Source organism: Geotrypetes seraphini, chromosome 7 (genome assembly GCF_902459505.1).
Source record: "Geotrypetes seraphini chromosome 7, aGeoSer1.1, whole genome shotgun sequence".
Classification (NCBI taxonomy): Eukaryota; Metazoa; Chordata; class Amphibia; order Gymnophiona; family Dermophiidae; genus Geotrypetes; species Geotrypetes seraphini.
In genome coordinates this window covers 14178836-14204236 of record NC_047090.1, presented here as the reverse complement: position 1 = coordinate 14204236, position 25401 = coordinate 14178836, and the positions used below count along the sequence as shown (strand labels likewise).

At 43.7% G+C, this 25401-nt stretch overlaps 1 protein-coding gene across 13 annotated transcripts in view; it reads right to left on the bottom strand.

Moving 5' to 3' along the window:
* The window catches only part of CNOT2 (CCR4-NOT transcription complex subunit 2), a 170296-nt gene that overhangs the window by 53579 nt on the left and 91316 nt on the right, over positions 1 to 25401 (bottom strand). For all 13 annotated transcript variants that reach the window (XM_033951311.1, XM_033951318.1, XM_033951310.1 and 10 more), the window contains 4 exons: positions 18780 to 18905; positions 12757 to 12881; positions 11753 to 11873; positions 9295 to 9451 (listed from right to left, as the gene is read on the bottom strand). In XM_033951311.1, the coding sequence (XP_033807202.1) occupies positions 9295 to 9451; positions 11753 to 11873; positions 12757 to 12881; positions 18780 to 18905 (529 nt within the window). The remainder of the gene's footprint in view (positions 1 to 9294; positions 9452 to 11752; positions 11874 to 12756; positions 12882 to 18779; positions 18906 to 25401) is intronic.

The window sequence follows — 25401 nt, the reverse complement described above, 5'->3', positions numbered from 1 at the left end:
GCCACACCAAACCAAAACCATCTGCCAAAAATTTAAAACACCCACAGCATTGCCTGAAGAACTAAAGAAAAAAAGGTATCATCCGCAGAACCTGCATTGTATACACAACACCCAAAGGAACTGGGGATACCAAAGCACTCTCCAAATATAGCCACTGAGAGCTCTGCTCATCCCCCTCTGGCAGAAACCAAGACACTGCAGCTGCAATCAAATAAGCATACATAACCTGAAATCTGGAAAATTGACACCCCCTCTTATCCTTAAGCTTATGCAAAACAATTCTTGGGGGTTGGTTCTGCCAAAGAAAGCGCAAAATTTAACCTCCAAACTTTTATAAAACGAATCCATGAATGGCAACAGCACCATACCCAAAATATAATTTATTCTAGGGGTCAGTGCCATTTTAAATCGCTTCCAATCTACCCTAGCATGATAAATATAGGGAAGACCAATGAGCAACCAGCTCATCTCCAACTGCAAGCAACACCCCTCGATTAAACTCCATACCTGCAGTCCATACTAAAGAAAGTTCCCCCACATGTCCCCTATGAGTATGAACATTTAAGGGCATAGCTTCTGATTTCCCCCAATTCACCTTATACCATGAAACAGCAGAAAACTCCCTTCTTTTTCTAAGCTATTTTACAAAGACAACACAGGCACCTTTGTGTCTTTACAAGACAGTCTCACAAAACCTGCAGAAATCACAGCTAAAATATACCACGTATATACATTGACACCTGTTTGCACTTCTTAGCTGTCATACTAGTGGGTTTTCTCTTGCCTGTGGTGAGATCTTCCACATTGATTAAGAATGCCATGGATTACATTAGAGAATGACACGGGGAAAAAATTGCCCCGTTCCCGCAACCACCGACCCTGTCCCTGCAACCACTGCCCCCGCCCCATCGCTTCCATACAAGCCTCAGTACTGCAATATTTAGCTTATTCCCTTCCTTATAAATCAAAGTTCTGGCTGATGAACTAGAGAAAGGGATGTTCAGCTGGCAGGGCTTTGTTTATAAATTTTTATCAACACAACTAATATACTACTTTATCCTAAAGCAAAAATAAATAAATATAAATTTTTTTCTACCTTTGTTGTCTGGTTCCTGCTTTCCTTATCTTCTCCTCATTCATTTCCTTCCATCCACTGTCTGCCTTCTCCGTCTCTTCCATATGCTCTGTTGTTGTGCCTCTCCCTTCCATCTCTCCCTCCACCCCCACCCCAACTGGTCTGCCACCCATCTTCTTACCTCCGCTGCCCCCATAGTCTGGAATCTCTCTCTTCCCCATTTCCCTTCAGCATCTGTTCCTCTGCACCCCACCTTCCCCAGTTACCTTCGGCGTCTGTTCCTCCACACCCCACCTTCCCCACTGCCCTTCAGCGTCTGTTCTTCCACACCCCACCTTCCCCAGTTCCCTTCAGCGTCTGTTCCTCCCCACCCCACCTTCCCCAGTTCCCTTCAGCGTCTGTTCCTCCCCACCCCACCTTCCCCAGTTCCCTTCAGCGTCTGTTCCTCCCCACCCCACCTTCCCCAGTTCCCTTCAGCGTCTGTTCCTCCCCACTCCACCTTCCCCAGTTCCCTTCAGCGTCTGTTCCTCCACACCCCATCTTTCCCAGTTCCCTTCAGCGTCTGTTCCTCCACACCCCACCTTCCCCAGTTCCCTTCAGCGTCTGTTCCTCCACACCCCACCTTCCCCAGTTCCCTTCAGCGTCTGTTCTTCTCCACCCCACCTTTCCTCCCTTTCTCCCTCCCTGCCCCTTACCTTCACAGCAACTTACGGTTGCGTCAGAGATGACCTTTATGGCAGCCACATGCGATTTCAATGCTCCGGCTGCTCGTAGGAAGCAAATTTAGAGAAATTGCCTGCCACGAAGGTAAGAAGCAGGAAGGAAGATGCTCAGGCGGCGGCGATAAGGTGGCAGCGATCAGGAGGGATGGAGATGCTTGGGCAGTTGTGGAGAACAGGCAACAGCAGCGGCGGCTATCAGTATGGAGGGAGGAAGCATGATCGGTGACCGCACGTGTTCCCTCCTTTAGCTGCGGAGACAAGGCCATTCATCGCTCTACAGGGTGGTGAATGGCCTTGTCCCCATAGCCGCAGTGGACACTGTTTCCCCTCCCCCTCACCACTGTTTCGGCGGGTTACCAACAGTCACTCGTGGCTGACTGCGGGTAACAGCCACCGTGTCATTCTCTAGATTACATGCCTATAGGTAAACTGAATTATACGTTCAGAAAGCATCAGGCCATATAGCTTCAGTTCAGTGATCTTCTTAAGCTCTACGTATTCCTGTAACCCAGCCCTGCACAACATGCGGCCCAAAACGGCTCTCACTGCAGCCCAGCTCTCATTCTACTCTCCTGCTCTTCCATCCTAGTCTCACCTTTAAAAGCACCACCGCCGCTGCTTTCGAAGAACAACAAGCTAATTACAGCAGCCTGCAGAGTAAACCTAGCAGGCTGCTGTCAGTCTCCGCACATGTTTCCTCTGCTGCTGCTGCTGCTAGGCTGCAGTAATTAGCTTAGCAGCGGACTACGGAAGACGACCTCTCTCGCTGGGTGCAGGAAGCAGCAGAAGTAAGGCCCCGCCCGTCGTGAGGGCCCCTGTGGGACGCTAGATCGGGACACCAGGGGGGAGAGAGATAGACAGAAAAATATTGAGGAGGGGCGGGTGGGAAAAGACAGAAAAGGACCTCAAGGAGGGGCGGGAAAATATACTTGAAGACAGGGAAAGGCAGGGCAGATGCTGGACTAGAGGAGGTAGAGAGGGAAAGCACTTTGAACCGAGGAGAGAGAGATGGCAGGCCCTGGGGAGGGGGAAGACAAAGAGAGTGAGAGAGACAGAAAGACCTGGATCAAAGGTGGGAGGACTCAAAATGTTAGCAGAAGGAAGATAGAGAGGGAGAAACCTGAAACAAAGGGGAGGCAGAAGAGAGGGAGGCAGATGTTGGACTTGGGGGTGTATAGAGGGAAGAGAGACAGACAGAGACTGCAGAGAGGTGGAAAGATTCTGGACCAGGGAGGAAGGAAGGAGAAAGAGAGAAGCAGAGAAAGACCTGGAAGAAAGGAGAACAAATGCTGGGGGAGGGGGGGGTTGTAAGCAGAAGAAAGACAGGACCAAAAGGAGAAAGACAGGAGGCTGATGTTGGACTATGGGAGGTGCAGACAGAGTGGGAGAGACCCTGGGGAAGAACAGCGAGATGGAAGATCATAACAGAGGAGGGAGAGAGAGGGATACCTGGAACAAAGGTGGTGGTAGGTACAAAGGAGAACTAATACTGGATCTGGGGAGGGTAAGCAGAGGGAAAAGAGAGACTTGGACTAGAGAGTTGCACGGGGACAGAAGTCCCACCCGTCCCCGCGAGGAATCCCCTCCGTCCCCACCCGTCCCTGCGAGGAATCCCCTCCGTCCCTACCCGTCCCTGCGAGGAATCCCTTCCGTCCCCGCCTGTCCCTATAAACTTCAGAAATAGTTATTTCATTTAATTATGCTACTGAATTAAAGGCTCTGGTAGAAACCCATTTACAAATAAGCAAAAAGACTTTAGTAATCTAATATAATAAAACACTAGCCGCGCATGCGCACTCCCTCCTGCATGTTCTGGTTTTCATGCGCTGTAGGGCCCCGCAGTTAGGAGTGTGCATGCGCGGCGACCATTTTATTATATTACATATTGGCTGCTGGTAGGGGCTACAGTGATGCTGAATCTCAAGGTATTGCATGGAATGGGTTCTGTTTAGGGTTGTTTTTCGTCCTGTTGTTCGGTCTGACCTGCTCCCTGCTCGCCTTGCAGTATTGTATTTTTAAGTTGAAAGACGCGGCGGTGGCTCCTATCACAATCCCCGCCTGCGTCAGACTTCCGACGCAGGTGGGGATCATGAGAGGAGCTGCCGCCACATCTTTCAACTAAAAAATACAATACGGCAAGGCACGCATGGAGTAGGGCAGACCGAAGCTCTAAATTGAACTGCCAGTTGGCCGGCTCCCTTGCCGGAGTTATTTTTCAGTTTACAGGTGCCGCCACGGCTCCTGTCACGAGCCACACCTGCTTCAGAGAAGGCTTCCGATGCAGGTGGGGATCGTTAGAGGAGCCGCGGCGGCACCTTTAAACTGAAAAATAACTCCAGCAAGGGAGTCGGCCAGACCGCGGGAAGATTAGGGGGATGGAGAAATCCTGCTGCTGCACAGGGAAATGGAGGGGGAGGGAATGCTGTGGCTGCTGCACAGGGAAGTGGGGGGAGGGGAAAAAATGCTGCTGAACAGGGAAATGGAGGGGGAGGGAATGCTGTGGCTACTGCACAGGGAAGTGGGGGAAGGGGAAAAAAATACTGCTGAAAGGGAAATGGAGGGGGAGGAAATGCTGTGGCTGCTGCACAGGGAAGTTGGGGGAGGGGAAAAAATGCTGCTGAACACGGAAATGGAGGGGGAAGGAATGCTACGGCTGCTGCACAGGGAAATGGAGGGGGAGGGAATGCTGCTTCGGCTTTTACACAGGGAAATAGGGGGGAGGGAAAAATGCTGTTACACAGGGAAATGGAGGGGGAGGAATGCTGCTTCGGCTTCTGCACAGGGAAGTGGGGAGGGGGAAGGGAAAAAAATGCTATTGCACAGAGAAATGGAGGGAGAGGCAATGCTGCTTCGGCTTTTGCACAGGGAATTAGGGGGGAGGGAAAAATGCTGCTACACAGGGAAATGGAGGGGGAGGGAATGCTGCTTCGGCTTCTGCACAGGGAAGTGGGGAGGGGAAAGGGAAAAAATGCTATTGCACAGAGAAATGGAGGGAGAGGCAATGCTGCAGCTGCTGCACAGGGAAGTAGGAAGGGAGACAGAAAGAAAGGAAGAAGGACACAGGGGCAGGAAGAGAGACAGATAGCCAAAGGGGGCCAGGGAGTGAGACAGACAGAAAGAAAGACAGCCGGAGGGAGACAGAAAAAAAAGACAGGGGTAGGGAGAGAGGCAGAAAGAAAGATAGACATATATTCTAGCACCCGTTAATATAACGGGCTTAAAGACTAGTTTGGAAATATTAAATGGGAAGAATACATTCTTTGTAAACGGGTTTCTACCAGAGCCTCTAATGTTTATAAATTTTTATCAACACAACTAATATACTACTTTATCCTGAAGCAAAAAAAAAAAGAAATAGAATTTTTTTCCTACCTTTGTTGCCTGGTTTCTGCTTTCCTCATGTTCTCATTCAATTCCTTCCATCTACTATCTCTCTTCTCTCTGCGTCTTCCATTTGCTATGTTACTGTGCCTCTCCCTTTCTCCCCCCTTCCAAATTGGTCTGGCACCCATCTTCTTCCCTCCGCTCCCCCCATAGTCTGGCATCTCTGTCTTCTTCCCTGCCAGCGTCTTCTCCCCACTCTCTCTTCCCCATTTCCTTTCAGCGCCATTCTCCCCCCCCATCTTCCCCATGTCCTGTCAGCGTCCTTCTCCACCCCTTTGTCTTCTCCAGTGCTTTCAGCGTCCTTCTCCCCCCTCAGTTTTACCCATTTCCCTTAAGCGTCTTTTCCTCTCCACTCCACCTTTCCTCCCTTTCTCTCTCCCTGCCTCTTACCTTCGAGGCGCTTCCCCGCCCAACCGACAACAGAACAGGCCAGGTCTGACAAACCTCCCTGCTCTGTAGCCGCGAATCTAAATTACCTTCTTACAGCAGCTGGAGTATTGAAGCTGCTTTAAGAAGGTAATTTAGATTCGCGGCTACAGGGCAGGGAGGTTTGTCGGACTAGGCCTGTTGTCGGTCGGTCAGGGGAAGCGCCACAAAGGTAAGAAGACCTGGCCGGCTGTGCACCCCCCCCCCCCAAGGCTGCACCCCTGCAAAGGTGTTGTCAGGTTCTACTGGATCAGGTTCATTTTGTGATAGGTTTTGATGCATTTATTGACTTAAAATAATGTAGAATAGTCAGCCCTCTGAGAAGTTATGTATAATTGTTTATGAAATAAGGATTAAGGGAAAGGGATCTGCGGTTGTTTGCTGAAGCTTATGTATGTTTGTTTAATGTGTACTTATACTGAATTATATGTGTATTAATTGTGAGCCACCAAGGATTTTTAGAATGTTTGGAGTATAAGAATTAAAATCCATAATAAAATTTAAAAAAAGAATAAAATTTAAAAAAAAAAATCCACCAATCTTCTACAGCCTTTCAGGGTTAGCGAATTTTCATAGAGATAAAAGGTTCTTCTTGATTTGTTTTTCCTTGTTAACTTGCTTGTGGGATGAAGATATGGCATTGTGGTTGATGTACTATGGTTATCCAAGAAACTGGTTTCCTGGTTTTCTTGTATTTGATCCTCTTCATTCATCATGATATAGACTTGACATAGTGCTGATAATGATTTCTGTGTTATTATGGATCCCTGCTTTTTCCTATTCTTAAATTTCCATTTATGAATCTATATTTGAAAAGGTGCCATAAAAAATAGCATTAACTAATTCTTCCATACAGGACATCTAGTCTTCATTTGGCCATTTTCTGTACCTAAGATGATGATAATAATAATAATAACAGTTTATATACCGCAATACTGTTAAGTTCTATGCGGTTTACAATAGATTAAGCGAGGTACAAATTGATTGAATTTAAGAGGGGGGAAGAGGAGAGTTAATAGGACCGGAAATGCGTTGTTGAGGAGAAAGAGATTAATAGGACAGAGGAATCACTATGGAGGAGAAAGAAGATGGGGTGTTTTTCTCCATTAGGAAACTTTGTATTAGTATGGGGAACTTGGTGATATTTGGTGATTTTTCATGGCGTACATTGATTCCTTATGGTCTCAATAGAGAGATTGAATGGCTGGTATCTCATGGAGCATTCTCTCTCTCTTTCTTTTTGTTTGATCTTCTAGTTTCAGCCGCTGGTTCAGGTTTGCTCTTAATCTGATGCAGCTGATTGCTACATCTTTACGTAGATCACTATTTAAAGTGCTGGCTCCCTTTGGAGTCTATGATGTTTTGGTGGCGGCTTTGACTATTGCTCCTGGTTAAGCTAGTTTCTTCTTCTTCCCACCTGGTATGACTGCCTTTATACATTTTATTTTATTTTATGGATAGTATATGCTGTTTTTGTAATTTATGTTATTTCTTAGTTTGGTATGTGTGTTTATAGATTGCTTGTTTGTGTGCTTTCTCTTCCCCAGCGCTGTTCTTCCTCTTGATAAAGAGTGCTATTGAAACACGGCTCGTGTTGAGGGAGTTGATTTTGATGTGGAATGCTTTTATATTCAACGTTCTTCCTCCCAAAGGTTGCCCAGCTCCCAAAGGAGCTCCCCAATTTCTTGTCTTACAGAATGCAGAACTACGGACCGCCCTCCCCCCCCCCCCCCCCCTTGGTATGCCACTGCCTTTCCCTACCTGCCCTGCCGCAGCACACAGCCGACTGGAAGTCTTCCCGATGTCAGCGCTGACGTCGGAGGAAGGGAGGGCTTTGCTTAAGCTCTCCCTCCGACATCAGCGCTGACATCGTGGAAGACTTCCGATCGGCTGTGTGCTGCGGCAGGGCAGGTACGGAGAAGACGAGCCTCGTGAGTACATCCAACCCCGCAGGAACCCCGTGACCCTAGGGGGCGTCCCCACGGGATCCCCGTGACCCGAAGGGGGAACCCGCGGGTCCTGCGGGATTCCCGTCATCCCCGTTCACCTCTCTAACCTGGACCCAAAGGGGATGGGGCTGGATTATGAAAGAAATGTTGGATGCACAGTTAGAAGGAAGTCCAACCAGAAACTAATTAAATCACCAGACAACAAAGGTAGGAAAAATGATTTTATTTTCAATTTAGTGATCGAAATGTGTCAGCTTTGAGAATTTATATCTGCTGTGTGTATATGAAAAATGAAAGGAAAAAATTGCACAGCTTGGGTGGATTTAGGGTAGAGCTTGGGAGGTCTGTGGTTGGGGATACTTAGCTTGAAGTAGTTGAGAAACGCTGCTGTAGGCAATCAACTGCCTCCAGTGCCTCTCCTCTCCTGCCCTCTTCCCTACTGGTATCTCAGGGCCCGTCTGGAAGGCCTCTGTGCATGCGCAGATGTCATTGTGATGATGTCACGCAAGCACGTAATATCATCACGGCAATGTCCACGCACTTCCGGGTGCCTCGAGCAGTGGCACCTGCGGCCATCACTACATTTTCTGACTTCATTTCGGCCCCAGATCATTTTTGAGTTGTGCAGGCCTGCTCTAACCCATCTGCATTTCTAGGTCTTCCACTGACACCCTGAACCATATTTTATTAGATCTATTCTTCTCTGATGACTTTCAGTTGATGGTAAGATTTAGCAGAATGGGAATCCAGGGAAAATACTTTTTCAAGGAACACGTACTAATCTGTAATTGTTTGATTATGGTAGTACTTTTCAGAGATTCATCCTACTCAGAAAAAAGTAGAATGGGAATAGGAAAAACTCAGCTCATTCAGTTCCCCTTTATGAGTTTCAAATATTCATTTCACTCTGCAGCTAGATTTTCCTAAGATGATACTGAATTGCTAGTTGGCACAAATGATTGGTATTAGAGCTGAACCCCAGGATAGCTCAGTTCTAATTTCCCAAATTCTAAGCCTGGGAAGCTTTTCTGGAGGAGAAAGTAACTGATCACATAACTCGGCTGTGTGTGGTCATAAAAAAAAAAAAAATTATAACACAAATGTGAAAATTCTCTCTAAAGTCTCAGCTACCCTGTAATTTGAAAATGCAAATAACTGAAGTTATTAAAGCCCCAAAAGATACTGGTTTATTGCCTAAAACCTCAGGTTTGATCTATGAGATAACTGTGGCATTAAGTAGCAGCTTTTTACAGAAGCTTCTGTTGGCTTTCCAAGCAATGATAAAATTAGGTTCTGCACATCTGCTAGTCAAGGTCATAGCATAGACTTGGATGATATGTGCTTTACATTTATTTGGAACCCCAAAAGAAGATAGCCAATAAAAATAAAAAGCTCCTTGGCTGTAGCTGAAACAGAATAGCAAGTTAAGCAGCAACGAACGATACCTTTTCAAACTTGGCAAAATTATTTGCAGTCAATGAACAGAAGTGAAAGGGTCTGCAATTTACCTAATATGTCAGACAGGTAAGAATTCATAAATAAACAAAATGGAAAACAAAAACTTTGTGCTGTAAATATGTGCTTGCGGCGTATTGACAGCTCAATATAATACAGTCAGAGACATGCTAGAATTCTTTGAAATGTACAGTTCCGTAACACCACTGGACCATGACAGTACGGGAGAGCCACACGGCTCAAATCATTTTCTCTATCCATTTACAATGAAAGGCAAACTTACTCTGGAGAATTGAGGTTGAGGCCTAGTGTCGTTAAGTCACTTCCTAATGCAAGATGGACCATACCAGGGTCCGTCTCTGCTGCCCTGATAAACGTTAACAAGCCGATCATTCCAAACTGATCCGTCACCATGCCTTGAGGAATGTTAGTTACCCGACCTAAAAAAAAAAAAATCATGATGTTGTTTCAACAATATAGATTTGGCCTTAGATATATATACTAGAGAATGACATGGGGACAAATTTTTCTCCGTTCCCACAGGAACTCAATTTCCCCATCCTGTCCCCGCAAGTTTTGTCGCTGTCCCTGTCCCATTCCTGTAAGTTCTGCCTTAACCGCACAAGCCTTGAACACTTATAATTTTAAAGTGTTTAAGGCTTGTGCAGATGAGGACAGAGCTTGCAGGGATGGAGCAGGAACAGGAAAAGGACGGGAAAATGAGTTCCCATGGGGCGGGGAAAAATTTGTCCCCGTGACTGTTCCTAAATTATCTAGACAACTGACCCACTCATCTTCTTTCTCCTCCATAGTGATTCCTCTGTCCTATTAATCTCTTTCTCCTCAACAACGTATTTCCGGTCCTATTAACTCTCCCCCCCCTCTTAAATTCAATCAATTTGTACCTTGCTTAATCTATTGTAAACCGCATAGAACTTAACGGTATTGCGGTATATAAACTCTTATTATTATTATTACTTGGAAGAACAGTATAGAAAATTGACTAAATAGTGTGAAAAGTTTGAGCCTCTGATAACCAGAGCTGGTATTGTGACATCATAATACCTCAATCCACCAATAAGAGCCAACCTCCTCAGTGATGTCACAATGGCTTGATTCCCATTTAATTGACTCACTTTTACTACATTTTGATTTCTAGAGTGGTGCAGTATAGAGAATGACACTGGGACAAATTTTTCCCCATCCCATCCCCGCAGGTTTTGCCGCTGTCCCTATCCCTGCCCCATTCCTGTAAGCTCAGCCTTAACGCACAAACCTCAAACACTTATGATATAACATGTGTGCTGCATACTGACTTAAATTTTCTCATGTGAAAGTCAATAGACACTATAATGATCCCGATTTTAGTTATTTAAATGTATGATTCACTTGTCAATATAAATATTATCATTCCTGTTGGGGCATTAACACATATATAATAACTAAAAGCAAATATTCAATAAACAGACCTCAATTACAATACATCACTATCTTACAGACAAAGGGTTCGATATTCAGTGTGGTTTAAGCAGGCAGGAGAAATTTCTGCCTATTTAAATTCCCATGAGCTGGCTGTCTGCCAATATTCAGTGGTACTGTACTGAGCAGTGCTGCTGAATATTGCCTTACCACCCCCGTACAATCTGGGCAGTGCTGGGGCAGACCCAGAAGTTATGTGGGAATTGGACGTATTCAGTACCAGTGCTCACATGCCTAGCTATAGAGGACCATATAAAATTCAGTTCTCTCTTTGCCCGGTTAAATAGATAGGCATTGGCAACTTAATATTGGCTGGCACCTGCATAATTTTTGGGATATTTAATGCCAATGCCCAGATGTGGTCGGCATTAAATTTCCAGGTCTAACTCAGACCATGGCTGTCAGCGATTTTAAAACTGCTGACTACCACAGACCAAATATCATCTGGAAAATTTTTAAAATACAAGAATAAATCTACATCTAAACAAACAGTAATGAAAAAACAGAATATAAATAAAATGAAGATCAATCTCTTTAGACTTAGGCACATGAAGCCCCAAAAAGGGGTTGTGCACAACTGTGCACAACCCATTAAAACATAACTTTGCAACAAATCATACAAAATACATATGTATCAAAAAACAAAACTCGCTAGTATTTTTTTAAACAATTTCACATCATTTAACGCTGTGTAAGAAAATGTAAAGCAATATAGCATCTATAATAGAAAAATCTACTCAAAGCCATTTTAAAACAATAAAATTTCATCAGCTTCCTAATGTCTATTTGGGAAACACCCTTCTTTCCTCTAGTCCAGTAATATTTACTTCTACTTTTTAAGGGCCAAAAATAGTCCACAATATAGGTTTGCATACAGTGGAAGTAGTATGCAAGAAGATTCTGAAAATCAAACCCACTGCTCTAATCTAAACAAATTACCCTGAGAAGATCTAAGACTTTGCTCTGGAACCTAAGCTACTAGTAATTTCTCCAAAAATATAAGGCCTGAATATGACTATCACTGGCTTGAATTGTCCAGGGTAAAATGCAGGAAGCCAGTGCAACTTGGTCAACATACATAGAGCATGCTTTCCATTCCTTTCTAGACCAGTTAGCAATCAAGTAGCATTATTTGAAGCCTTCTCTCTTGGAAGTGGTCAAATCCTTGAACCATTATTGCTAATTTTTTTTTTTTTTTAGTCTTATAAAATTGTGAAGAATTTAAGAAGAGAATAAATATTTATAACAAAATTAAAACATACCATCAGGTAGCACCTGGATGCCTTTTTTCTGCTGGTTATTGTTTTGCGTTGTTGAACTTTTGTCTCCGGGAAATTTGGGTCCATCTGTACTAGAAGACGTTTTTCCTGATGTATTTAAATTCTATTAGACGAACAAAGCAAAGCTAAGTGTTTGTTGATAAGGCATTCTCATGAGATAAAAGAAGACCAACAAAGTGAAGAAAACCAAACCTCACTGATTTAGCTCCTTGATTTACAAGAAATCTCATAGAGCTTAGGTCTGTGGAAAAAAACCCTCTACAACAGATAATTGCTCTCATTAAATCTTGGTTTTCAAACCGGTTTGAATACCAAAATTGAAGGAGAAATACAGCTGGTTTGAAAATCAAGACTGAATGAGAGTTTTTCACAGACCTATGATGATATAAGTTCTGTGAGATTTCTTGTAAATCAAGGAGCTAAATAAGTGAGGTCTATTTTTCTCCACTTTGTTGGTCTTTTTTATAACTTCTGGTGCATTGCGTCTGGAATGGAAGTGTGATCCCCCAATAGCTTTAACAGCAGTACGTTACCAGTGAAGTGTGTGTTGGATATTCAAAAAAGGCTGCGTCCATTAAGATACAGTGTGCCAGACTCCCTGGCTATGTGAACATACAATTATTACCAAATATGCAGCTTGCTATTCAGATCCATACACAGTACTATAGGTGCATATAGGGTGACTGAAGAACTTACTTTTCATTCTCCCATACCAGGTGCCAGCTCATCAGAACAACATCATACACAACCTCTCTCTATATATAGTTATCTCCTTTAGGTTAAAGTATTAAGTACAAATATGCATTTATTCAACGTAACCCTTTCTGAGCTCTCTGGGGAGGACAGGTATAAAACAAATTAAATAAATAAAACAGACCAGACAAATTAACTTGAAAGGGGAGCATTTCAGCTATAAAAAAGTTTACTTTTATTTCATAAGGAAGAATAAGCAATGAAAACCTTATTAATCTGTACTGGGCACTTACAGATTTACTGTCGTCATTACTTGATGTGGGATCTTTATAGTTAGAACCCGGCAACGCAGGAAAATCCTCGTTGTGTATTGAAAAGTCCTGTGATTGTTCACTTGCTGGTTTCGTTACCATTCCCACTATTATTAAAAATAAAAAATAAAAAGTGGAAAAGTTATCAACACAAAACTGAAATGTATTTTTCTGATTTTTAAAATACTTAAACCAAATAATGCATTTTGCCGGCAACGTGTTCTCCATTGCTGGAACACAATTGCACCTTGCTGTGCGTCAAGAGAACAGTATTGTCCAGAACAGAAAAAAAACCTAGAATACGCCAAAATAGCCTTTTCCTCCTCTAGCTACAAGAGAGGCATTTTCAACTTTGCTAATGCAAAATTTAAACAAGGTTGACAACGATTCCTTACACTGAGAATTACATTTCAAGTGCTCAGCACCCAGTCTCTCTCTGACATTCTGTAGTGTTTAACTGGAATCACCACAAAAGCAAGTGGCTCCTTGAGAAAGCTTAAAGGAGCTTTTGACTTAGAAGCCTTTTCTGGGTTTAAACTGTACGATTTGCAGTCCTGCTCCTTCTATCTGAAATTAGCTCTGCAGGTACTGAAATGCTTCAGAAGATAGGCTCAAAAAGCATTCTCCCTTGAGAAACAGTAATTTAACCCTCCTACAGAAAATAACTAATTTCACAACAAAAAATATTCCTTTGAGGAGACAGCACACTGTATTTTTGCACAATAAATCTAGATGGAGAATTTCATCCTAGTCAAGCTTTTAACCTAATTGGATGTGTGAGGCCTGAATTTAAAAAACAGTACAGAAAATTTATGAGGTATTTTTTAAATGGAGCAAGAAACCTGATTTGTCATTAAAAAAAAATTGTAATTTGGGTTATCAGAGCACTTGGTATACATAACTGAACGTGTGAAGACATAAGTTGTATGTTTCATATTAAGAAAACTATACTTCACATACATGCTGTACTTTGGATTTGGCTGTGTTTCAGGAAGGCAATAAAGAAATAAAATTTAATTACTATGCCACAGTCCAGAGTGTGAATTCAATAGAACTGGAGTATCCATAAAATGGAAGGCAGCAGACAATAGAACTGGAGTACCAACAGAACCGAAACCCACTTTTGCCTATAGCTAATTAATTCTAAATCCAAGTTATCTTTGCACTTCCTTTAGACCCTGAATTTCCCCCTTTTATTTCTCAACCAATAATGGACAATATGGTTTTTCACTAGGGCAGTGTTCTTCAATGCAAGGCCCAATAGTGGCCCTCAGACTTCTGTGGCAGCCCCCACTGTCTTTCTGGTTTTATTTCCGTTACTTTACCTCTTTATTCAGGCTCAGGAAAGTGGAGGGGGGAACCGCATGCTTGAAGGACAAGGCATTTCTCAATAGACAAAAGAGAATGCATTTAGAAATGTTCACAATTATGAGGATATTATTGCCCAATGACGTTTGAAGGAAAGGCTAAAGTGGTTAGGGTTCTTCAGCTTGGAGAACAGAAGGCTTAGGGGAGATGTGATAGAGCTCTATAAAATACTGAGTGGAGTAGATGTGAATCACTTGATTACTCTTTCCAAAAATACTAGGACTAGGGGGCATGAAACTGCTAAGCAGAAGATTTACCGTATTTTCACGCATATAACGCGCGCGTTATACGCGTTTTTACCTACCGCGCATACCCCTCGCGCGTTATATGCGTGAGCGCGGTATACAAAAGTTTTAAAACATAGTTCCCACCCCGCCCGACGCCCGATTCACCCCCCCAGCAGGACCGCTCGCACCCCCACCCCAAACGACCGCTCGCACGCGCTCCCACCCGCATCCACGATCGGAGCAAGAGGGAGCCCAAGCCCTCTTGCCCGGCCGACTCCCCGACGTCCGATACATCCCCCCCCCCCCCCGGCAGGACCACTCGCACCCCCCCCCCGAAGGACCGCCGACTTCCCGACAATATCGGGCCAGAAGGGAGCCCAAACCCTCCTGGCCACGGCGACCCCCTAACCCCACCCCGCACTACATTACGGGCAGGAGGGATCCCAGGCCCTCCTGCCCTCGACGCAAACCCCCCTCCCTCCAACGACCGCCCCCCCCCAAGAACCTCCGACCGCCCCCCCAGCTGACCCGCGACCCCCCTGGCGACCCCCACGACCCCCCCACCCCCCTTCCCCGTACCTTTGGTAGTTGGGCCAGAAGGGAGCCCAAACCCTCCTGGCCACGGCGACCCCCTAACCCCACCCCGCACTACATTACGGGCAGGAGGGATCCCAGGCCCTCCTGCCCTCGACGCAAACCCCCCTCCCTCCAACGACCGCCCCCCCCCAAGAACCTCCGACCGCCCCCCCAGCCGACCCGCGACCCCCCCTGGCGACCCCCACGACCCCCCCACCCCCCTTCCCCGTACCTTTGGTAGTTGGGCCAGAAGGGAGCCCAAACCCTCCTGGCCACGGCGACCCCCTAACCCCACCCCGCACTCCATTACGGGCAGGAGGGATCCCAGGCCCTCCTGCCCTCGACGCAACCCCCCCTCCCTCCAACGACCGCCCCCCCAGCCGACCCGCGACCCCCCTGGCGACCCCCACACCCCCCTTCCCCGTACCTTTGGTAGTTGGGCCAGAAGGGAGCCCAAACCCTCCTGGCCACGGCGACCCCCTAACCCCACCCCGCACTACATTACGGGCAGGAGGGATCCCAGGCCCTCCTGCCTTCGACGCAAACCCCCCTCCCCCCCAACGACCGCCCCCCCCAAGAACCTCCGACCGCCCCCCAGCCGACCCGCGATCCCCCTGGCGACCCCCACGACCCCCCCACCCCCCTTTCCCGTACCTTTGGTAGTTGGCCGGACAGACGGGAGCCAAACCCGCCTGTCCGGCAGGCAGCCAACGAAGGAATGAGGCCGGATTGGCCCATCCATCCTAAAGCTCCGCCTACTGGTGGGGCCTAAGGCGCGTGGGCCAATCAGAATAGGCCCTGGAGCCTTAGGTCCCACCTGGGGGCGCGGCCTGAGGCACATGGGCCCAACCCGACCATGTGCCTCAGGCCGCGCCCCCAGGTGGGACCTAAGGCTCCAGGGCCTATTCTGATTGGCCCACGCGCCTTAGGCCCCACCAGTAGGCGGAGCTTTAGGATGGATGGGCCAATCCGGCCTCATTCCTTCGTTGGCTGCCTGCCGGACAGGCGGGTTTGGCTCCCGTCTGTCCGGCCAACTACCAAAGGTACGGGGAAGGGGGGTGGGGGGGTCGTGGGGGTCGCGGGTCGGCTGGGGGGCGGCCGGAGGTTCTTGGGGGGGGCGGTCGTTGGGGGGGAGGGGGGTTTGCGTCGAGGGCAGGAGGGCCTGGGATCCCTCCTGCCCGTAATGTAGTGCGGGGTGGGGTTAGGGGGTCGCCGTGGCCAGGAGGGTTTGGGCTCCCTTCTGGCCCAACTACCAAAGGTACGGGGAAGGGGGGTGGGGGGGTCGTGGGGGTCGCCAGGGGGGTCGCGGGTCGGCTGGGGGGGCGGTCGGAGGTTCTTGGGGGGGGCGGTCGTTGGGGGGAGGGGGGTTTGCGTCGAGGGCAGGAGGGCTTGGGATCCCTCCTGCCCCTAATGTAGTGCGGGGTGGGGTTAGGGGGTCGCCGTGGCCAGGAGGATTTGGGCTCCCTCCTGGCCCGATATTGTTGGGGAGTCGGCGGTCCTTCGGGGGGAGGGATGTATCGGACGTCGGGGGGGGGCATCAGGCTTTCAGGATGGGGACAGACCTTCAAGGGGGGACAGTGCACGGAAGTCAGGGCGGGCGAAAGGAGCGTCGGGCAGCATGCGCGGTATACCCGTGAGCGCGGTATACCAAAGTTTTTGTACATATCATCGTGGTTTCTGCGCGCTATATCCGTGTGCGCGTTTTATACGGGTGCGCGTTATTTGCGTGAAAATACGGTAATACAAACTGGAGAAAATATTTTTTCACTCAACGTGTAATTGAACTCTGCTATCCGTTGCCGGAGAATGTGGTAAAAAGAACACTTCAACTTAAACCCAATACAGGAACATGTAAATAAGTGAACTAAAAAGTTCCTTTCAACAGGACAGATCTAATATATTATTTCAAAAGAAGCATACCCGACATACATAAAATTAATCATTGTGAAGTAATTAATTATATGTGAAAAAGTGTGTCCTCAGTGTGTCGTCATAAGCAAGAGGCACACCAACCCTAAGGCTGAAGCTCCATGCTTAACAATCACAGACTTTCCCACAGAGCTTATTTTTTTGCTCATCTTAGGACACACTTTGTCCACATATTTCCACATATTTCAATTTGGAGCAGCCCCTTACAGTAGGAAACGGAAAAAATATTCAACAAGGAAGTGCACAATAAGCATATGTAACAAAATCAAATGTTTCTTAAGAGATAATTATAAAAGTCTGCACTGAAAAAATATCTCTCGGTCAAAGAGATTAGTATAGTTTAAAAAAGGTTTGGATAATTTCCTAAAAGTCCATAAGCTATTATTGAGATGGCTTGAGGAAATCAACTGCTTATTCCTAGGATAAGCAGCATAACATCTGTTTTACTCCTTGGGATCTTGCCAGGTACTTGGGACCTGGGTTGGTCACTGCTGGAAACAGGACACTGGTCTGTCCCAGTACATCAATTCTTATGTGAGCCAAGTATAGGACAGTCAAGCCATTGTGACATCACTGATGAGATTGGCTCTTAGGCATTGGTGGAATGAGGCATTATGACATCACATTCTCAGCTACTGAATGTAGCTACTTTCGGTTTCTGTCAGGTACTTGGGATCTGGGTTGGCCACTATTGGAAACAGGATACTGGGCTTGAAGAACCTTCGGTCTTTCCCAGTATGGCAAACTCTTATGTTCGGTGGGCTGGTGGGGATGGATGTCACTGATACACTATAGCCCCTGCATGGGAAAATATTTGGTGGTTCTCTTTCACTTCATAAGACTCCAAATTGGCCCCAGCTTTCAAATTAATAAAGCCCACTGCATTAGGGTCTATAAGATCAACCTTTACTCTTCAAAGAGACTAAATTGGAATATAATTTTGCCTTGCTAAATTTATCCAAACATGTTTAGAGACAAACCACATATGTATTCCTTGATCATCACAGCTCTAAGCTTCTATCCAAAAAAGATAAGCTGGTTCCAAAATCCCCTGGAAATGGCATCATCTAGCAGCTTTTTAGATGTGAGAACAATACTGCACGCTCTTCCAAGCAAAATCCGGCAGTATTTCATGAGACTGTGCTGCCAGGATTCTGAAAATATTAGCTTCAGGCCATTTCCATGCATGGCACCTGTCTTTAAAAATCTCAAGGGGAAAGGAATGGATTGAAGGAAAAAGCTACTTAATTGAAAAAAAAAAAAAAAGGGTAATGAAAAAGCTTTCTAATTAAAACTAGCAAACTTACGAAAAAGTACACAGGAAACCAATTAGGCAAGTAACTTCACATTTAAAACTATGGCCTCCGTTTATTTAACTGCGCTAACAGTTTTTAGCGCCGGGAGCCGCACTGAATGCCCTGCGCTGCTCCTGACGCTCATAGGAACTCTATGAGCGGCGGGAGTAATGCGGCTCCCCACGCTATCACAGTTTAAGAAAAGGGAGTATATGTCCCCCTTATGTTAAATGATTTTATTAGGGCATCAGAGATTTATACCAAATCAGAAAACCAATCAGAGTTTAACCAGAGAAGAGGGCAGGTATTCTGCTGCCCAGGGAGAATACCTGCCACAGGTAAGTAATTTTTCAGCCCCAGTTTCCTCCCATTTCTCATGAATAATTTATATTAGATCTATGAAAAAGGCCTGTTTAAACTACATACATAAATTAAGATGCCACATGAGTCTCACAGTAAAACATTCTCTTGTTTACTTCAGCAAACCATCCAAGGATTTTATTCTCATACTGTACAGTGTGCGAGACCTCATCTTTAGCAGCCATATGTGGTCTGATGAAAAGAAAATCTATTTTAAATTAGAGCAGCTAAATTAAAAGTGCAGATTTACCATATGGTGCCCTTCCAGCCAACGGATTTATTAATGGGGTTGGGTTGCCGCTTCCTTCCCTTCTGTTTCGGTCTGCTAGTGCTGGAAAATCTGAAAGATCCAGTCCCGTCACGTTTTCACTCCCATCTTTAAAACAAAAAATTTGCACAGTTCGTATGTGACCCATTAACATGAAGGAAGATGTTAAGAGCAAATTAACCTCCCCCTCCCCTTTTATGAAGCTGCGTTAGAGTTTTTTTTTTAATCACCAGCTGCAGCGGTAAAAGCTCTGAAGTTCATATAATTCCTATGAGCATTGGAACATTTACCACAGTAGTCGATAAAAACCGTTAACACAGCTTCATAAAAGGGGAGGTAAGATATAGACATTTAGGGCCTCTTCTACTAAACCGCGCTAGTGGTTTTAGTGCAGAGAGCCGCGTTGGATGGCCCGCGCCGCCACCAACGCTCATAGGAACTCAATGAGCTGCGGGAGCTCATTCAGCGTGGCTCCCCGTGCTAAAAACACTAGTGCAGTTTAGTAGAAGAGGGGGTTAATAAGGACTCATTTTTTTAAATTTTAGTTACAATTTTGGGGCATCTGTGTCTGCCCATGAATATCTCAGTACCCCAAATTGTTTGCAAGCCTACAACATAACACTCCATTTGTATACTGAAAACACCTCACAGTTCTACGTGGTTAACTTAAAGAAAACTGTGCATTCACTGAAAATTACAAAATAATAATGGAAACATACATTCCATCCACATTATTCCCCTCCCAAAATTGTTTAAATGAATAAGTTTTTAACATTTTCCTATAATGACCATAAGATACAGGTGCTCATATTATAGGGCCTAGTTTATTATAGATGCTCATATTATAGGGCAAACTAGCAGCCTGAAAGGCCAACATCTTTTCCACATATTTCAATTTAGAGCAGCTCCTTACAGTAGGAAACAGAAAAAAAAGCAGAAAAACATGAAGGGCAACTTGATATATTGAAAGCAAATTGATCAATCAGATAACATGACAATAGACCAAAAAGCGCCTTACAACGGAAACAACCAAATTTGAAAACTACCCTGGCCTCTATGAAAATTCTTTTCTAGACCAGCGAAATAGACTACTGTATATTGCAATAGTCTATAACTGATAAAACTAAAGACTGCACCAATAATTTAAAAGCGTAGTCAAGAAATAAAAGCCCTTAATGAATGTAATTACCATAGTAGAGAGAAACCCTTTTTCCACTACAGCATCTACTTGTGCTGGCATGGTAAGATTTCTGTCCCAGGACTTTTAATATTTTTAAATAGAAAGAATTTCGTTTGGAAGCATTGGATTATTGCAGGTATACGGACTTTAAATGATGTGATTATAAATGGATCATTGCTTAGTTTTTCACAATTGCAACATAAATTTGGTTTAAATAAATCACAAAGTTTTAAATTGTTGCAGTTGAAGCAGGCTATTCAGGAAGGGTTCCCTGAATGGAAAGTTCTTAACTCTCAGTATAGTTTGGAATTCCTGTGCTTTCAGGCGAATTTCTTGGGCCACCAAGCCGCACAGTGGTATAAATTGTTATATAGATATTTGAATAAAAAAACAAAAAACTGTTCTTAGGGATATTTGGAGCATTGAGCTTGGGCACCGAATTTCTGCCTCTCAATGGCCACGTTTTTGGTCTTGGAGAATAAAAACTACAAGGGCAGCATCTATGAGACAGACTTGGTTTTTTTTGTTGCATAGAGCTTTATGGACCCCAGTTCGTTTACAGAAGTTGGATAGGTCTAGGTCCAATAGATGCTGGCATTGTGGTTTAAAAGCTGGGACATTAGATCATTTGATATTTTTCTGTCCCTATATAAATATCTTTTGGAAGTTAATTTGGCCCCAAATTAATTCTTTATTAGAAAATCATGTTGGACTTTCATATGAAACTGTATTATTTGGTACATCAATGAGATTTAAAAGCCAAATTTCAGCGAATAATAATAAACTTTTATTAATATTAACAGGGGTTGCCATTCAGCAGATTACAGGAAATTGGAAAGATTATACTAAACTAAATTATACTTTTTGGTGGAATTCAGTGTGCCATATTTATAAAATGGAAAGGGTGCTTGCTATGCAACAAGGAAATTATCATAAGTTTAAAAAGATTTGGGGGCCATTGATTATTTATTCTAATAATCAGACATCTTAAACACCTCAGTATTGGAAAAGATAGAGGGAGGGTGGGAGTATGAATGATAAGAATTGATAATTGTTAATTATTAGTATATGGGAGGGAGGGATGGGATTCTTTTATATTTATGTATTTGGAAGATTACAAATAAGATTGTCAAGTGATTAATTAATATATTTCTGATGGATTATTGTACACTTGTTGTAATTTTTGAAAACAAATAAAGATTTATTAAAAAAAAAAAAAAAAAATAGGATATTGTACCCCACGTAATGACAAACAATCCTCAGTAAGTTTACTTGGAGTAGCAGAAAACAATTCAGTTTTATTTGAATTTAGTTTCAATTTAAACTCCTTTGTCCACTCCTCAACAACCCTTGAGATTTCCTTGCAATGTTTTAGGGAACCAACGCAAGAGACAATAGTAATGTCATCTGCATAGTTAAACAATTTAACCCCAAAATCTGATAACCTAGTGCCCAAAGAGGATAAATAGGAGGGTGAATCAAAAATTAAAGGCAGAGCTAGCAAAATGCAACATATGTACTCATACATTGCCTGTTAGATAGTTCCGTCTACGAACATTGCAGTGCTCAGCCTTTAGTCATGTGGCATCCACAAGGTCAGAAACATGGATGCTCCATTGTAAGATTGTACAGTTGAAGAACATGCAATAGTGTGCTATCTTTGGGCAGAGGGAGTGAAACCTGTGGAAATTCATCGTCGGATATTGACTCAGTATGGACATTGCACCATGAATCAACTAAAGGTTTATGAGTGGGTAAAAAAGTTTAAAATGGGAAGAAAAGTTGTAACGACAAAGGTCACTCTGGTCATCCATCAACATCGCACACACGAGAGCACATTGACAGGGCAGATGCCTCGATTAGAGAAGACCAACGGATAATGGTGTCTGCAAATCTGGATATCAGCTATGGATCTGCCTTTGTCATAATGAATGACAACTTGGGATACAAGAAAGTCTGTGCTTGATGGGTTCCCTAACAGTTTACTGATCTGCGCAAGCAAAAGCGTGTGGAGGATGCAACCCATTTTCTGAGAAGATGTGAAGAAGATCCGAGTTTTCTGGTGAGAACTGTCACCAGTGATGAGACATAGGTGCATCATTATGACCCAGACAGCAAAAGACAAAGAATGATGAAGTAAAAGAAGAGGTGCTCATCTGGCTTCGAGAGCAGCCGAAAAACATCTTCTCTGCAGGAATGCAGAAGCTAGTTGAAAGATACACCAAAGCATTATTTTGCATTGGAACTATGTGGAAAAGTGATATGTTCAATTGTGCACAGTTACTTCTATTAAAGCCGTTAAATGAATTTTGCCTTTACTTTTTTATTTACCCTCGTATTATAAAGCAGAGGGGAAAGGGGTGACCCTTGTGGAACACCCACAGGTTAATCCAGGGATGAAAAAGTACAGGAGATTTTTTATTATTATTATTAACATTTAATCCTTCTTCCCTTTCCATTGTTTTATTTTTTGGCCTGGAAGTTTCTTCCTGCTCCTCTGTACTTCCAGATTAATCAGAATGAGGGCTATGATCTACTGCTAGGTATCACTGCAGTTATGGTCCTTAGCTGGAGGACATGCACAGGATTCTTCCTAGATTCATGTAATCAAATTGCCTAAACCTGGCAATCAGGTACCACCAGAACACAATGACCTTGTCTTCCTTCCTCTGTAGCATCCCCTGTCAAATCAGGAGCCAAAAACTTGATTGAGGCATCAGACTCAGGCTCCTCTATTTGACACTGCACAGCATTGCTAATGAGCCAGTGGATTGGTTTCTCTCTTCTTCCAATAAGCAACAGTAATACAAACAGAAGCTCCCTTGTAGCCTTCCTCCAAATATGTCATTTAAAACCTCCTGATGATGCTTCATTTTTTTTTTTTTTAATTCTTTATTTATCATTTTAAATGTTTTAACAAAATCAAACATTTTGTATGATGATTCTTCTTTGTCAGTTTCTTATACAGATGACAGTATTGCTAGAACCTTCTTTCATACAAGGGCTTCACTTAGAACAGCAAAGGTGATTGATCAAGACACTATCTACACAATATATTAAAAACTAGCGTATAAGGATTTAAGATACAGTTAGATGATAAAAATATTAAAATTTGCTTTTATAATTGAAAGACATTTTTAACCTAGGAAAGAAGCTTGCAAATTTGGAAAAAAAAAAAAAAAAAAATCACTTTACCTCTTTCCACGTTTAGCACAAAAAAAAAGCCTAAAGAGAGCCAAACTTGAATGAGAAGGATATGGAAGGATGTGTGCATGACAACTTTTGAAGAAAGCTCACAAACTGGTAAAGTTGAATGCAAAAGAAGCATTATGTATCATACCTGATAATGTTCATTCCCAGTCATCAACAGCAGATGAATCCAGATGAGTGGGTTCTGTCCATCTACCAGCAGGCGGAGATAGAGAGCACCAAGCTGAGCTCTGTCTATATAGGACAGAGCTCAGCTTGGTGCTCTCTATCTCCGCCTACTGGTAGATGGACAGAACCCACTCATCTGGATTCATCTGCTGTTGATGACAAGGAAAGAAAAAAATAATTCAGCTTACAAATGCAGTAGCACCAGTATCTATTATATGAGGGTTGAATGGAAAGTAATGCCTCTGCATCCATAACATTTGTTTAAATGAAGATATTATAATGAATATAAAATAAAAATAATGCTTGAAGCTTGTTTTTTATTGCATGTATTTAATGTTTCTACATAAGTCACCACCATTCACCACACTATTCGGCCAATTTGGACAAGTTTTTGAAAGCCGTTGCAAAAGAACTGCACATCTTGTCTCTTTAACAAGTTGCTCACAGTGCTTTCCTCTTCATTTAAGGTATTTCTTCAATTTTGGAAAAAGATGGAAATCTCACGTACTAAGTCTGAACACTAAGACTAAGACCCATCTTCGCAATTGCCTCTGTGGCATTTCGAGCTGTGTGAGGCCTAGAGTTGTCAAGTAACAACAAAATGTCCTTCTTGTGCATCCAAATTCTTCTCAATTGTTCTTTTCAAAGTTTTCAAGGAGGCTGGGTGATCATCCGATTGTCTTTACAAGTTTATCAACATTTCTCATAGGAGACTCATCTGTTGCCATTACAGTTCATCCACTTTGGTTTTGATCAGACAATCAGCCTTTCCCAATCCACAATCTTTACATTTTTTGGTCCAGTGGTCCAGTACTCACATCAACATGGTCCTCACCATAAACCACCTGCGTATGGCAATGAATTTCAATTGAAAATATTCCTTCAACTGTCAGAAATTCTATCACAACACAATGCTTAAATCGCACTGATGAGTATTCACTGCAAGTTTCCATTTGACAAGCAATAGCAAAATAGCCTCTTCACACAGACACTTCTCGCCAACTGAGGAGAAGGAAGAGATTTCAAAGAACAAGTGAAGGCCTACACATGTGTGCACTTCAGTACTGCCATCTGTTGATGGATTATGGAGGTGGAGGTGTTACTTTTCATTCATTCAATTCTTGAATTATCTGATCACCACAGCACTTCCCATTTCTAAACTCGGTGACTACCAGAGGCTTTTGTCATCTTCATTATTAATAATAATAATTTTATTTTTATATACCGCCAAAGCCATAGTAGTTTGAGGCGGTTTACAAACAAGAAGAGCTGGACAGTCAGCGAAAAAATAGCAATGAAGACTTTGGTTACATAAAGTCACAATGTAGGAAATTCAAGTACATGTAATAAGGATACAGGGGAAGGTTTAAGAGTTCTTGGTTACAAATCGGTTAAACAGGTTGGTTTTAACTAGTTTTCTGAAGTTAAGATATGATGAGGAGTGTTTGATGATGTTGCCTAGCCAGCCGTTTTGTTGACTTGCTTGGAAGGCTAGTGTTCTGTTAAGGAATCTTTTCTATTGGCAGGTTTTTATTGAAGGGTAGCAGAACATATGTATTCTACGAGTAGGCCTGGTGGAACAATCCAATTTAAAATGGGAGACCAGGTATAGGGAGGCCATGCCAAGAATGGAGTTGAAACAAAGGCAGGCAAATTTGAACAGCACTCTTGCTTCTAGTGGCAGCCAATGGAGTTTTTGGTAGTAGGGGGTTATGTGATCCCATTTTTTTATGCCGAAGATCAGTCGCACTGCTGAATTTTGTATGATTCGGAGTCTTTGAATGGTTTTCTTGAGGGACCCCAGACAGATAATATTACAGTAGTCAAGCAGGCTCAAGATGGAGGATTGTACCAGTAGGCGAAAGGATGCTGCGTCAAAATACTTTCTGATGGTTCTAAGTTTCCATAGTGTCGACAAGCCTTTTTGGATCAATGACTCTGCTACCATCAATCAGTTACAAACAATATTTAGATGATAAATTATATGGTACACTGAATCATTTACCTCATTTCTTTATTCCCTACTTATATCTAAAAGACTCTGCT